At 41.0% G+C, this 16,780-nt stretch overlaps 1 protein-coding gene across 2 annotated transcripts in view; it reads left to right on the forward strand.

Moving 5' to 3' along the window:
* The window catches only part of ANTXR2 (anthrax toxin receptor 2), a 175,852-nt gene that overhangs the window by 19,070 nt on the left and 140,002 nt on the right, over window positions 1-16,780 (forward strand). For both annotated transcript variants that reach the window (XM_018571779.1, XM_018571780.1), the window contains one exon: window positions 8,734-8,805. In XM_018571779.1, coding sequence (XP_018427281.1) covers window positions 8,734-8,805 — 72 coding nt within the window. The remainder of the gene's footprint in view (window positions 1-8,733; window positions 8,806-16,780) is intronic.

Below are 16,780 nucleotides of genomic sequence, written 5' to 3' on the forward strand. Positions count from 1 at the left end.
AATACCTGGTATTTTCCTCCCACTGAGTACAAGCACTGGGAATTTTTCCCTCCCTCTGTCAACTGGTATTTTTCTTCACCCCGACTATCAATACTGGGCATTTTTTTCTTCAGCTGACCACTGAAGCCAGGTACAAAGCTCCCCAGTCTACTCAGGCACAGAAACTGGTTCCAGGGTAGAGGCTGGAGGTTCTTATAGAGGCCTAATGACCAGGGCCGGCCTTAGGCCTTTAGGCGCCCTGTGCGAGTAAGCTTTACAGCTTCCCTCAGTGACCACACCCCTCAGTGGCCACACCCTTCAGTGATCACACCCCCAGGAACCACACCCATTGTCCCCAATATCCGCACCATTTAAAGACTCCTATTTTGTTAAGTCGCAAAGAAACATTAAAAACTATGATAAAAATAAAACTTTTATTCAAAGATATTAAACTTGTAGGCACAATATAAGCATTCTTATAAAATAAAACAACAGAAGGTAAACAATAAATTACAAAATAAAATAGCGTCTATAAAAATAAAGTGTCAGGTTGTCATACAGACCCTTTTTTCAAGTAAGTATATCTAGAAAAGTAAAAATAGAAAACAGAACACAAAACCCAGACTACGTGTAGATTAATGAATTACTATATGCCACAATGTATGAAAAATGTATTCAGGCACATCATAATTTGTGTGAGAATGTGCGGCGGCCTGACCACCGGCGTGTTCTGTGAATGCGTGCCACCATCTTGGAGGCGGGGAGCATGACGTTACATGACACTATGCATGTGTGGCGTCAGGTGACGTCACACGCCAATATTGGCCCCACCATCTTGATGTATACCTAGGTATACACCAAGATGGCGGCGCCCAACACGTGCCGTGTTATATATAAGTACATTAGCTGTAAACAGGTATGGTCGAAGAGCAAGGCAGCTGTTAATGTCTAACAACTGGGTAATTACCTAAGAAAGTACGTGAAAGGTAGGTTGGTCAGTGAAGTATGGTGGAGAGGAGGTGTGATATCATTGGGACTCTCCCCCATTCAGCCCTATATGAGTGAAGTGGCTCTGAACCTTAGGTACCTATGGAGATAGATAGCATAGAGATTTCATAGTACATCCAGTGCACCCAGCGATCCCTCGGTCTTGGCCAGTAAATACCATTTGGAATATTGAAACAGCGACATCACATCTTTCAATTGAGGCGTGGTCAATTCATGTACTAAGTACTGTGTCCAGGTCCTAAAGAATCTGTCAGTTAAGTGTTGGTTGTGTTTGGTATCGATTTTCTGAATGAGCAGACGGTAAGACGGTGTAAGGTTGTTTTAACATCTGCTAGTGTGGGAGGAGCGTTTAGAAGCCAGGCTCTAAGAATTTCTTTTTTAGCCGCCAAAAGGCAAAGATTTTCACATTGGGTCAATGACGAGCGGGAATTAGTGGAGAAGTCTTGTGGTATCTGGAATAGACAATAGGAGGGAGTAAGGAATCCTTGGTGGGGTGATAGTAATGATATGTAGCGGAGTATAGTCTCCCAAAATCGGTGGATGTTGGGACATTCCCAAAAGAGGTGTGTCACATTAGGGCGAGGGGCTTGGCATTTCGGACACTCTTGAAGCCAGGGAGTATGTGGGCATGCGGGACCATAGTTAAAGGCGCAGTAGGCTCTATTAATTAATTTGAATTGTATCTCCCTCCATTGTTCGCTACATATATTCTTGCAGACAGCCTGCCAGCTTCTAAGCATCAGGTCATAGGTGTCTTCAGGTGACATCTGTAACACCGTGGCCCATTTATGTGCATAGCAAGGCATTGTGAAGGTAGAATCCTCATGCGATGATCTAAGTATGGAGTACGCCTGTGACAGTGAGATTTTCTTGTGTAGGGTGTGCAATTATGTTGGAGAAAGAGGAGGTATTGTCTGGACGAACGGGGAGATGGATGTGTGATTTAAGGAATGAGGTAACCTGGCCATATTGTAGAAAGTGGGAAGGAGATAATATGTTGGATGTCACTAAATCTGACATTGATCTACATTTGCCTTGTGGGTTAATTAAATCCTGTAACTTCTGGACACCCTTGATGTGCCAGATCTTGTAGATCTCTGAAGATATGCCCACGGGGAACAACGGGGAGAACATGATAGGTATGAGGGTGGTTATCATGCCACTAAGTTTGCTCAGCTTCCTCATCTCCTTCCATGATATCACCGTGTCCCTCAAGAGCACATTGTATCTAATAAAGGGAGATAGTTTGTGGATGGGTGTGTGTATTACTCCTGCTAAAGACCAAGGATGAACCAGGCACTGTTCCAGGCCAGTGTTAGAATAGAATTCAGTCTCATGTAACCAATCCCGAATATGTAGAGAGAGGCAAGCTAGGTTGTATATTCTCAGGTTAGGAACATTTGCTCCCAGTTGGGATTTCAGGTTTTGTAGCGTGCGTAATACTATTCTAGGCTTTTTTTCCCCGCCATATAAACATTGTGAAGGCCTTGTTGAGCAAGCAAATATCAGTATGTTTGACTAGTAGGGGTATAGGTCTGGAGGGGATACAAGAGACGTGGGAAGCTAATCATTCTAATTAGGTGGCAGCGGCCTATCATGGATAGTGGGAGTGAGGCCCACGAGCGTAGCTCGTGGTGGATTTTATGTATTACCGGGGTAAAATTGAGTGAATATAATTCTTGAGTGTTTTTGGGTAGCTGAATTCCCAGATACTTAACTGACTTGGAGCGAATTTGGATTGAATGGCGTGATGCCCATTGTTCCTCCCTGGGGTGGACTGCGGGGGATAGGAACATCAGCTCACTTTTGTCCTCGTTAATTTTAAAACCCGAGAACGAGCCGAACAGTTTAATATGTTCGAATATTTTTGGCAGCTGAGATTCAGGATCAGATAGAAAGAGCAAAATGTCATCTGCAAAAAGTAACGTTTGTATATTATGAGTGCCCAGTTGGAGCCCTGATAATTTTTTATTTTTATTATTATTATTTTTTTTACTGTTAGGGGGGCTTTGGGGAAATATTAGGGGTCCAAACAGACCCCTGACATTTCCCTTTTAAAATAGAAAAGAAATTGAGGACACCAAATCCTCAATTTATTTTTCTGCAGCCTCAGCACTCAATGAATGGGAAGCACTCAGTACAGAGGCTTCCCATTCATTCAGAAACTCCTGATAGTAAAATATTTACTAACAGGAGTTTCTGAATGGGGAGAAGCCTCTGAACTGAGTGCTTCTCCCCATTGAGGAAATCTTGAATGAACAGGCTGTGATGTATATCACAGCCTGTTCATTCATAACTGGGGACACATAGCACTATGTGTCCCCAGTTATTTACAAACACTGGAGTGATCGCATGATCGCTCCAGTGTTTGTCCTTCTCACACAGAGGATCGGTAAGTATCATTGATATTTACTGATCCCTCGCTCTGCCATGCACTGAAACTGACAGGATGACAGCGGCTACAAAGTCCTACCCGCTCGGCCATCCTGACAGCTGCGGACGCGGCTTCTCTCCCCCTCACTGCTCCTCCATCCTGACATGACAGCGATCCCTCCTGTGCCCCCCGCAGCGGACAGCGCTGAAGTCGGGGGGCGGACGAGGGAGCACTGTCATGTGGGATGGCCAGCGGTGAGGAGGAGAGAATCCGTCCCGAGGACGAGCTGTGTCGGCTGCCTGGCGCCTTTGTTGCCATGGCGCCCTGTGCGGCCGCACAGCTCGCACACCCCTAAGGTTGGCCCTACTAATGACCCAGCTTGTTTCAGCTGTGCTCATTATCTCTACCACTCCAGCACTCCCAGCACTACCCGCTAGTGGAAGAAATCATTATACAGCCTAAACCTGGGACACACATATTTGCAAACCAGGATACACACAGCCAATTTTACCTGCCTGCTGCCACAAAGGGGAACTATGACACATATTGCTGACCACAATATTCTACTGTGCAATGTGCAATCCTGCCACACCCACTCCTCACTGCTGCATGCCAGGTTTCAAGTGCTGAGGTTAGGGTTATATCTATAAGATTTTTGCTTGTGGCACAGTAATTAAAGCATAGTTTGTGATTACTGAAAGACAGTGGTATATTTTAGTTGTGTGTACAGGGAGTAGGCTCAGATTTTGTTTAACCATACCCCATTCAACCATACTTTTGGAGCAATTAGGCCACACCCACCATTCATTATGGTGCCCTACATGCACCGTTTTTCACAACATGCCCAAGGGAGCCCCATATCTTTCACAATCCTAGTTATGCCCTTGTTTGCATTTTCAGTTTTGCTAAATTTAGTTTTCCAATCTTGTGAACAATACATTTTAAAAGTGTGCAGTGTACTCGATTACTCCATAACTGTTTTCTATCTATCTATCTATCTATCTATCTATCTATCTATCTATCTATCTGTCTATCTATCTATCTATCTATCTATCTTTTTTTCTATGTTGGTATTAGGAATTCCTGAGAATCCTTGGTCATTGTACAGTTCAAATTTCATTGCTCTGGCTGCCAAGTGCAATCAGTCTTGATAAACTCCACTATTGTATAACTGATAATTATCCTGTATGGCTATTTTTGAGGCATGCCAAATGCAGTCAGACTTGTTTAATATATGCTTCGTTTATCCAGATGCCAGGCCGTGTACATGTTTTAAAGGGTGACCAGCCTTCCAGAAACATTGTATGCTATCTAGTTAGACTAAGGTTGTTAAAATCAGAATGAAATCTTGGTCTACACAGTTGCATTCAGCATACTTGGCAGTTGGTGTGCTATTCAATCTTACTGTCTAAACCTCTGAATTGTGCTTGTTCATGCAAATTCATATTGTGCATCTGAATACACAATATAGACAAGGCCACTCAGATCACATTAAACATTGAGCATGTTGGAGAACTGAGCAACACTTCACATTTCTGTTTGAAATATTCCTAAAGAGTGAACAAAGCAGCTTGTATTTGATATACTTCATATCACTATAAGCTGAAAACACTAAGCCGATTTTGGCTAATATATAGTAATAAAAGTTGGAATTTTATTGGCGTTCTTGTTAGATGTGAAGGCTTCCTCTCAGATATTGAATGCAGCTTGTATTTTTATTAAATCCAAATGTTCTTCGGATTTTTGACAATGTAAGTTGGTTCTTATCTAAACCATAATAATAAATACACTCCATTTTACTTAGACACATCTTTAGAAATCCCTTTGTATTTATCTGCAGTTTAATGAGCTCAAGTTCTTGTGAGGTCCTCTAAATTCTCTTTTGAACGGGCTATACAGGTGAAACTCGAATAATTAGAATATCGTGCAAAGTTTATTTATTTCACTAATGCAACTTAAAAGGTGAAACTAATATATGAGATAGACTCATTACATGCAAAGCAAGATAGTTCAAGCCGTGATTTGTCATAATTGTGGTGATTATGGCTTACAGCTCATGAAAACCCCAAGAACCCTAAATCCACAATCTCAGAAAATGAGAATATTACATGCAATCAATAAAACAAGGATTGTACATAGAACAATATCGGACCTCTGAAAAGTATAAGCATGCATATGTACTCAGTACTTGGTTTGGGCCCCTTTTGCAGCAATTACTGCAATTACTTTTGCATGATATTGTAATTATTCGAGTTTCATCTGTATTGCACTTCCACAGACCTGCTGTAGAGAGCAGATGACCAAAGCTGTGTGATTTTTTTTTTATATAGGAAACACATATCTAAGTTGATTGAAATTCCAAAATCTAGTTACCCTCGTATTAAGAAGTTTGACATGCTTTTTCCATTAATGATCTTGATTAATCTAAATCATTTGTTCTGTAAATATAGAGTAACTGAGTTGTTAGTTAAAATTAAGATGTCATGATTTAAAATTATATGGTCCCCATGAATAAAACACTTTGTGCTCCCCCACTTTGATCATTGCTCACTACACATTTGATGCATTACCCTTGCGGATCTTGTGTCGGTCCTTTTTTCTCCAGCTATACTCCATGTTTCTGTCTACCTCACCCACTCTGCTTCCCTCCATCTCTACTCTGTTCTTGTTTTCTCCCCTTCTTTTCTTGCCTACTGTCCTTATAGTTATAGGTACATTGCTGTTCTCTTCCCACAGACTGTACATCCCATCTCACCTCAATGTCACTTTCCACAGAGTTGAGTTTGTTACTTTATTTGAAAAAGGCTATATTTTGCTTTCGAATACTTCAATGCAATGCTTATACATTTAGAATTGCTGCACCACTCCCATTTCTTTCTTTATGTACGCCATGATACCTACTCATTGTACACCCTTTTTTTTTTTGTAATGTGACATTATACGCATGTGTACCTTATTTTATGTTTTTAAGAAGATCTATTCAACTGAAGATTGTCAGGAAGTTGCTCCCTATCTCTCCCTGGAGGAGAGGTGTTGCCTTTTGGAACCATCTGGTCACCATCTATATAGGTCATACATCCTCTAAAACCTTCAGTCTTGGCTCTGTTTGTTCTTAGTATATTTTTTCCTGATGTATTTTCTTTCAGAGAAAAGTATTAAAGTGAAAATCTTGTTCATCCCAGTAAAAAAAAATGTGGACACTTTTTCATATCATGGACCAATCCTGGATCCTGCACATCCATAATGCAGGGCTATTGTTCCAAAATCTTTGCCATAACAAGTGCTTAACCATCTGTGGTCCCATATTACCATAGATTTCATCATTAGCCTAGCGAAGTTTAGTTCTGCTGATAGAACCTCCAACCTCCTTATAAAAGATCTTTTGCACCTGTTTTCTCTTTAAATACATTTAGATACATTATACAGTTTACCCCCATTTCTGGAGAGCCTTTTTTACCCGTTAGATTTTAGCTGGACTTCTTTTCCGCCTACTACCTCAAATGGAGATCAGAGCAGTTCAATGGACATGATGTGAATGAGTCCTAAGAGATAAAAAGAGAAGCATGGGAGCAGGGCCGTATTTACTCTCGCTGCTGCCCCAAGGCCAGGTTCCTCAATGCACCCCCCCCCCAAACCGCCAAAAAGCTCCCCCCCATGAAGACTGGTAGACCTGTAGGCTGCATACAAAACAAGCAGCAGCTTCCTCGCTATACATTTAGCCATGCTTGCCCAAAGCAGGGGTAAATGTAGAAAACAACGACCCGCCCAGCACTGCATGTCCTGGGCATCAGGAGATAGGAATTCCACACCCCTGCTGCCCCTCTACTCCCTGCTGCCCCGAGGCCGGGCCTTGGTTGGCCTGGTGGGAAATCCGGCCCTGCATGGGAGATGGGAGGCGGTTGTGCTCCCAACTTTTACAGGAAAAGTTAATATTCACATACTTAGGGGTCTATTCACTAAGCTGCCGCAGGCAGCCGAGTGAATGACCCACCTAAAGCGAAGTGAGCCGAACGCTGTTCAGCTATTCACTTGAGGCTGGTACGACTGATTTCAGCCGTATATCGGCTGAAATCAGCTGTACATCGGGTTGCTTCGGGTCGGCTGATCATGCTCAGCACGTTCGGCTGACCGGAAGTGCAGGAGGAGTTCGACTCTATTCGTATAGATGCCGAACAGCAGTGAGTGAAGAGCTGAATGCCGATGAGCGACATTCGGCTCGGCTGTTCTACTCGGTCCCTCAGTGGGGCCGAGCAGAACAGAAACATAGTTTAAAAAGTAGAAAAAAATAAATAGAAAACGATTGTGTGGAGCTAGCAGTGACAGCTAGCTCTGCCCAACTGTTTTCTATTGGCCGGCGGTTCTGCTGCCGTCAAAAAAAAAAATTCGCCATAGGAATGCATTGCTAGATTCCTATTGGCTATTTCAATTTGCAATAGTCAATAGCAAACTAGCTATTGTACCCGCCCTCTGCTGCTGTCAATCACTAGTGGGGACCTGATGGAGAACTGCAGCAGTGTTGTGCGGGTACAATAGCTGGTTTGCTATTGGCTATTGCAAATTGAAATAGCCAATAGGAATCTAGCAAGGCATTCCTATAGTGAATTTTTTTTTATTCTGACACGGCATCGTGTCAGAATAAAAAAAAAAGAAAAAGCAGTGTTTCTCTCCTGGGCAGCCGGGAGCGGGAGACTCCCGGAGCGCCCGGGAGAGTTAGGCTGTCTGGAGATCAGTGTCCCTGGTTAGCTGGTAACCAGGGACGCTGATCTCTCTGCAAGTGGCCAGAGCCAGCCGTAAGATCACGGCTGGCTCCACCCAGCTGTCAGAAGCAGGCTGTCGCTCGGCCAGCTTCGGCTTCCACCTCGGCTCAGTCGAACCGAAGTATATGCCTTCGGCTCAACTGAGCCGCCGGCCGTCTTCCGGAGCTGCACCGAACTGAACCGAAGGGGTCCTGGGGCCGAAGCTAGCCGAAGGATCAGCCGAAGCTACGGCTAGATCCTTCGGCTGCTTTGTGAATAGACCCCTTAAAGTATCACTTGATCTATTGGTTGCTTTGACAGTCAGTTTTAATTGTAGGCAGTTCCTCTGTATATATTTCTTAATTTATCTGCTCTATTTTAATTGCCTAAGGTTTTGACTTGTTTGCTGTTCTTCTTTCATTTGTCTTCTTTTTTTTCCGTCCCTCCCTTCATTCTTATGTCAAAAAATATAGTAAGAATAAAACAGTATATGTAAGTATTTAAAACAAGGCACAGGAATGTAGGATTTGTTTGTGGGTTTTGGTGTCATTATCACTACTGGTCTTATCCTAAAAATGTATTCTACCAAGTGTTAATGTATTAACAGATTTCCTTTTACTCTTTTTTTCTTTCTAGTCCAAGACTGAGAGTGTCCTTCATTGTATTCTCAACTCAAGCAACTACCATTATGCCTTTAACAGGTGACAGGTAAATATCTGATACAATATATGTTTCAATTATCATCCCAACGATAGACATTATTGCTGAATATGTATGATGAGATGTACATTGTTTTTGCTTTGGGAATCCAATTTCATATTCGCATATATGGAAAATGTTATTTCTCACATTACAGTTATTTATATACAGTATCTGCTTTCTCTTCCGACTTTCTAAAAACATAAAACTACCCATAAATAGGCTCATCCTCCCACATTCAAATGCTATCATTCACAAAAAGTTTCCAGACTGCTGGAAATTCTTTGTGAGATATGTACAATCCTCGTGAGAATAAAGTGAGCATTAATTGTGCTGTCAATCCATTGAATTGATGCAAAAGAGACGTGTGTTAATCTAAGGTTAGCTTACGATTTGAACAAAAACTGGCAGTGTCAGTGGTTTTTGGTAGTGTGTTAGCATGCTTTGTGGTGTGCTGCATTGCATGTGCGTGGGAGCTGCATTGCTTTAGTGCATTAGGGCATTGCAGTGCGTGTTGCCTCAATGCTCTGCACCTCAAAAGTGTGTTTCAGCCCTAAAGCCCAACTCTGGGTATGTTTTTTCCTAAGCTTCCACCAACCGAGAAAATCCAACATTCACTTGCCTTACCTGGATGTTAGGGACGCCACGGTGCACTAGTGTGAATATAGCTGTTTGCCTGGTGCTCAGCTTAAAGATCCCACTTCCTGTCACAGGTAAGGTGGCCATACACTGATCTATTTTTCTCCTTCAACCCTTGGGCTGAAGGAGAAAAATAGAGCAGATTCCTCCATGAACACTTAGGAGTGTCGATTGAGGAATCCCGCTGTTTGCATTGTATTTTGACAGCGGCCGCTGGCCAAAGAGAGCGGGCAGCTCATTGGCTGCCAGCTCCTATCGTGCAAACATTTTCTGGCCAGCTCCTTCGACCAGATGCAGACCGAAAGGGTGCTGATATTGGCACACATTCTGTGAATTTCGACCAGTTCCTCAAAAAACGGCCAAAATTCACACAGTGTATGGGCACCCTAAGGGTTAGTGTACACTAGTCTCAGACTCAGAAGTATTTTTCAGAATGTTCTAATTCAGTAAAAGTGCCATGAATTTGAGCTTAAAAGAGGATTAAAGTGGAACTAAAGGAAAATATAAAAAAAGACATGTATGATACAGTCTGTCAGTAGCAATTTTTTTTTCTGAGTCATAATTTTATTACCTGTTGATGCTGCCAGTAGATCCGATATGAGGGACTCAGAAAAATAAAATGGCTAGTGACAGACTGCGTCATATATGTCATTTTTTATTTTGTCCACCTTTAAACGTAGAAATGTTATGCATTAAAGAATGGAATGCAACCGACAGCAAGAACTAGGAAAAAGGGAGAAGCAAATTGAGTTCCGAAGTGGGAGAGCAGAGGAGGAGATGCATAGAGCTGGCACAAAACGTAGGGCTCACTGAAATCACATTAAGAGTAATTACATCTGGATCAGACATATTGAAATATTGTTAAAATAGTATACAGTTTTACATCATCCCTACCTCAGCATATTTCTCACTGCGTAGGACTATGCTCCTGGAACTAGCAAGAGCGTAACGTTTGTGTGGAAAAGTCGAGTGCTCAGCCGGCTATTAGCTTGAGAGGCCATATAAGATGTTATGGTGCCCTGGCATCACTGGGATAGCTGTCAAGGGTTACAGTTGGCACAGAAACATGGCCAGTCACAATGTAATGCATACGTAGTGAACCTGGCAGCACCAGCATTTTCTTCCTATTTCCCAGCCTGCACTTCACTTCTGCATTTCCTCTCTGCATTTTATGTGCTACTGCAGACAGGGGCAAACAGCACCAACTAAACAGCTGGCTTCCATACCTTATGTTCCCACAGGGAGAGGTATGTTTACTTGTCTTTACCATACACATTTGTTAAATTAACAGTTTAATTGCTGACTGAAGATCAGAAATGAACCCAGTGCCCCACCACCACCACCACTGCTTTCATCACTGCAAGCTAGCAGTCTCAAGAACAGGAGTCCACGTATAAAAATGTAAAAATATCATTTTTGAATATATAATATATTTATAACCTAAACAGCAAGCTCTGGCTGTCCATCTGTTGAGGAACAACAAGTCCCTGCAAGCTGGCGCTCGTAGTTCAACAACAGCTGGAGAGCCGGAACATGTTTGCCATTTCTGTTTTGTATTCACCTGGCTATGTGTATTAGTTGACTAGCTTGCATCAGAAAGGAAAACATTACTATAACAAAAAACGACAGACACAAGAAAATCCAAGGATGATCCAAATACAGTTGCCAGGTTATTGAGATTTTGCAAACCAACATCTCAGTTCTAATTTTGATTACAAGTTAGTTTCAGTAACCTGAACACTGCATTTAGTTGTCATTAGTCCTCTCAACACCAGCACCATTAATTTATTGCCAAAACTCTGCCACTCCTAGCAGGCTTAATCAACAGGATTGTAGTTGTGTTTAAGTACAAGTCCAACTTGCTTCGGCAATTGTGAAACTGTGATCTTCTAGCAAAAGCTTGTAGTAAACACCCCCCTTCCCCAATATCTCTGTATGCAAAGGCAGATGTGTTTTGCCATCTACAACTCCAATCTGGCTGGCTGTTATGGGTTACGGTTTACCAATTCTCTTTGCACTTCCTTATACTTCGCTTTAGTCACAGTTCTTTTAACCCTTTCTTCCAGAACTTTTTTAACGTTTTGGGAGTGTTGGCTCTGTATCAAGCAACTTTTTTAAATGTAATGTAGCCTAACATGTGAATTTGGATAAATGTTTTGATTTTTGAGGATTTTAATTAGGAAAGAGGGAACATTTTCAGTAATTTTTCCAAATGCAGCTTTTAAGTAAAAAAGCATCAAATATGCACCCCAATGCAGAGGCATTGTGGTTATGTTGTGCTATAGGATGTTTTTATAGAAATCATTGTAGCGGGATTAAAAGCCCAGAAGCTGGTTGATTTACTTTCAGGATTTATTGCTGGATATCACCCCCAACCCCTGGCAGACCCACATGCAGCCACAGAAAACAAGCACTGATTCATAATGTCATTGGGACTAAGAAATGTAGTACCAGTGCTGATTTAAAATAGATGCTTGGACTTCAATGGTTAAATGTATTTGTGTAATTTATGAGAATGTTGAAAGTTGGATCATGTATTGCATAATGCTCTTCTGTCTGAGATAAATTTACAGTAAGATGTGCTTGAAAAGGGCTTGAGATGTATTTACCATGATCTGAGGAATAAAAAGCAATTAAAACAAAGACCAAAAAAAAGTATAAAAGCTACAGTAAATGCAAGTGAATGCTACTACATGAAGTCAAAATGTAAACACTGCATTCCAGATACTTTAAACATGCACAAACATATGACAACAACAAGAAAAAAACACCCTAAACACTAGCTCTAAGGGCCATTCAGACCTAAGCCTTGTGGTAACTCCAGGGCCAAATGCTTATTTTAACATGCATTATCACAGCGCATGGCAACACGTACTGCAGTGCAGTTACAAACAGTGACATAAGACTGGCTGTGGTCGGCACTGAGTTGGCCGTGCTCTTTGGGTCATTCAGGTGTCACCCTCACAGTTCCAAATCTCAGTGGTACCTTTAAAAGAACGCTATAGCCAGTGTGAAAAAGAACTATAGACGGAAATGTATTCTGTTGCCTATTCTGACTAATGCCACGTGGTTTGAATCTTTGTTGTGTTTTCAATTGTTTCTCCACCGGGAAGACCGCAGCTAAGTGGTTCCAGATGTATAAAAGTACTGTTTGCAGCTATCATAGTAACTAAACTACAATACAAAACAACCTATTCATCATTTTAATGTCATACTCAAATCTTAGTGACTTAAAAAAGATGCAGTGCTCTTCACAGTACTATGCTATATGGTTGGCTGCAGTGTCCGTAGAGATCGTTATGTTACTATAGGAGTTGCAGAAATTGTACCAAGCCATTGAAAACACACACCCAGGACCGCAAGATTATCATTACACAATTTGCAGTGATATCTGTACACTAATAGGGACCCTGGATATTTCTGCCAATGTGAATACCTGGTGTGTGCTCAGGCGCACAGGTGTGACAACAGCAGAGCAACTGGTGCAGTGATGTCATAAGTATAGGGGAATATCTGTATCAAAGTCAATAAGGCCTATTGCCAATTTTACACTTACTTGAAAATACATGTTATTCATCAAAAGCGTACTTTTGATCACCCAGTAGAAAGCAGGATTTAAGAGTTTGGATCTTAAAATGATCCGCTGCTTCAATGATGCTTTGCAAGCAACTGAATTTGTATTTTGTCTCATCATACGAGTATTTCCTCTGGTGTATACTCACATTTCTAGAGACACTTAGGGGTCTATTCACAAAGCTGCCGAAGGATCTGGCCGTAGCTTCGGCCGATCCTTCGGCTAGCTTCGGCACCAGGACCCCTTCGGTTCAGGAGAACCGAGGGGGTGCTGTACGGGCTATTCACAATAGCCCGTACAGCTCCCGATCACGGCCGAGCGGCTCAGTCGAGCGCTGAGCCGTGCTGAAAGACGAAGCTGGCACCCTCGGCAGCTTTGTGAATAGACCCCTTAGTAAAGTGAAAAGAAAATAAATGCACACAAATACACAAAAGCTTGTTCCTCCATAGGAATCACAAAGTACTTCTTATTTGCTTTACCTTCAGTTGTGTTTTAAATATTCTGTCCATACACATCCCTAGCATGTGAAATTTCTTAAAGGATTACATGATAAACCCCATATGTCGCCTTCTTCTGCTTTCTTCTGCCCTCACCAAATTTTCCAGTGCCAACATATACCTTAGATGTAGTCATTGCCAATATCTAGCAAAAGGAATGTTTATGTCCTCTCCAGTACCTAGAGTCTCGTGAGACAGTTGTCTATGCTTCAGCCCCCAACCACAGGAAATGGCCCTCTCGGTCCGTAGCTAGGTGCATGTAGCTACGACAGTCATTATCATCTATGGCTATGTTCAGTGGATGTGTCACTATATGACACAATTCTGCTCAATGGATAGGCTGTAATAATGATCCTGATATGGCAGCAAGAACTTGGTTCATTTGCTTCTGAGTCTGCTCTAGCATTGGAAATTTGATGTAGATAATGAGGGGCTGCAAAATACAGAGTTTATGTTAAAACTGGAGTTAACCTTTTAAGACTCTCAGTTGTAACATGTTTCTCATTGAATATATTTGCCATAGCTATCAAGCAGAATCAGTATAATTACTTCTAACAATCTACCCTTAGCATTCATTCCTTTTTTACTGTATTGTTGCTTATAAACTACTGTAACCCTTACTCGAGAAGTTTATAAATTACTTGTTGCAGGAATGCTTAATGGACTACTAAATGTTCTAATGGCTAATTTACTGTTCTGAGCACAGATATGGATAGAAAATATAATGACAGCAAGTTGCCTGTATTTATCTTTGCTAAGATAACAGCTGATCATGTTCTGTGAGAACCAGGACAAATGGGAACATTAAATGCTGAAGTTTGATTTGTTTTTCCAAGATTCAGTTTGTATTGCTTTGCAATACTATAAATGATTGTGCTTGCTTCTACTATTTCCCCCATGTGCGTCTAATTATCTTTCCTGCTTCTATGAGAATATTGAACACATATTTAATACACTGTAAAAAAAATCTGTCAATAAATTTGTACATGCACAGGTACTGCTCAGTGTACTCTGCAGTGTTCCTGAACATTTGACACCAGCCTGTGCGTGTTCCAAAAAGTGACAGGATGAGTGAACTTATACAGGGTTATTCACAAAAGGGTGAAGAGTTTGGAGAAGACAGGAGAAGTGAACAATCCAGGACAACATAGCTGATTTTGAAAAATTCTCCAATTCAGCTCACTTTCCAGTTCAGCTATGTTGTCCTAGATTGTTCACTTCTTCTGCCTTCTCCAAACTCTTCACCCTTTTGTGAATAACTCTGATAGTGTTCTTCTTTGCCCCCTTCATTTATATTAGATTATACATGCCTGATCCTTTAAAATCATCACTATGCACCTTCCACTGGTTGATCACTTAAAGCAGAAATGATTTGAATTACATCACTTCCGGTTTCAAGCTGTCATTTCTTGGGCTGCTGTAGCCGGAGAAGAAGCGGGTGAAGCAGATCTCTGCTTCTTCAGCTTCTTTGGGGTCCCTAGGTGACATTAGGGGTCTATTAGACCCCCGATGTCTCCATAAATCTGACTTGTCACTGTATCTGTTCTATCATATAGGGGGCTTTTTAGCCCCCTATGTCATAGCAATAAGGTTAATTGTAAAAAAAAGTCACCTGCCCTACATAGATTCTCATACAAACGCAAACACACAATGGGTGCAACTACGTGCAAAAACATCAATTGCACCACATATATTACATATCACTGCATATGCCGGCATGCGAGGAACATTTGTAGGGGCATCAATTACTGTTAACACTAAATTGATGAGCGATAAAAGCTTTTAAAGCATCGCTGATGGCCCATTTTAGGTATGGTAATTTTTTTGTGATTTCACAGGCACACACAATGTCAAGGCTTTACATGTTTGGTATCTATTACCCAACTAAAGGAAGCAGAATACATTTTGGCCTAAATGTATGAAGAAAGATTATTTCTTTGCAATGTTTTGTAACATAACATAGGACAAACTGTTTTCTTCAATAATGCTCAATACTTTTTTTCTTTATATAGTAAAAAATAAAAAAAACCCCGTGGGGATTAAATACCGACAAAAGAAAGCTCTGTCTGTCCCCCAAAAATTATATAAAATTCATTTTGGTACAGTGTTACATGATGGAATAAATATCAGTCAAAGTACGTCAGTGCTGAATACTGAAAATGGCCTGGACAGGAAGGGGGTTTAATACCCTTGAATAAAAGTTTAAAAAAGTAGTAAATTTTTGGTCTTTTTCTAGCACTTACTGATTTAAAGTGTTTGTTAAGCCGAAACATTTTTTTTTTAGATTGGGTGAAAAAGGTTAGAACCGTAGGTGAAGTTTTTACTGCTATTTAGGGCTCTGTTGGAAAGATTACCTATACTTCCTGTCCTACTTACAACCACCAGGCAGGAAGTAATAGAACACTTGCACTTGAACACAGACACTTATAAAAATCTAGACAAAAATTCATCCCGCACCTGTACCTTTCTAAACCAGCTAGAAGGTGCATGGCTTGTGGTGATGCTTTTAATTCCAAATTACAAGACCTCAGATATTTACTAAGGTTGAAAAGCAAAAATTACAAAACCATTAACATTTTGGAGGCACGAGACAATCTGCACAAAAAAACCATAGCAGATATCTGAGGTTTTAACCATTTTGTCTGCTGCCCATTTTTCTAATCTTAGCAATACAAATCTGACAGGGGTACTAACCTTCTTCTAAAGAAAACCATTTTTATTTCTGTCTGTGCCGCTGTTGGAGAATTATCCTTACTTCCTGTCTGGTAAAACGTTATCAGCAACACAGTAAGTGAGGGTAGGGGCTAAAAATCCTTCCCCACTCTATCCAAAGTGATAAAAGATTGGTCTTCTACTGAATTACATAATTAAGGTTTTACACCTCTTTACACTTGTGCTCATAGAATGGTTTCCGAAATGCTTTAAGCCTCACTCCAGGGTTGTTTACTGCGTGCTTTTATTGCACTGGTATTTGCTGTTTCCTTGACAAGATACATATATATAGTATTTCAGATTATTGTGGTATTTGATCTCTGCTTCTGTGCCATTAATTATTAAAATGAACACTTAATTGATTACTTAAGATATTGTTCTGCTCTTTTCTGCTAAAGAAGGGGGCCAAAGCTATTGATGTAGTCTAGTATATTGGGGAAATGCTGGCAAAAAATTAAATAAGTAAAACATGCACACATATTCATAAAAGAAAAAAATTGCACATATATATATATATATATATATATATATCTCCTTTTGTTCTGGGGTGGGAGGGGTAGCG

Source organism: Nanorana parkeri, unplaced genomic scaffold (genome assembly GCF_000935625.1).
Source record: "Nanorana parkeri isolate BGI_ZX_2015 unplaced genomic scaffold, ASM93562v1 scaffold1836, whole genome shotgun sequence".
Lineage (NCBI taxonomy): Eukaryota > Metazoa > Chordata > Amphibia > Anura > Dicroglossidae > Nanorana > Nanorana parkeri.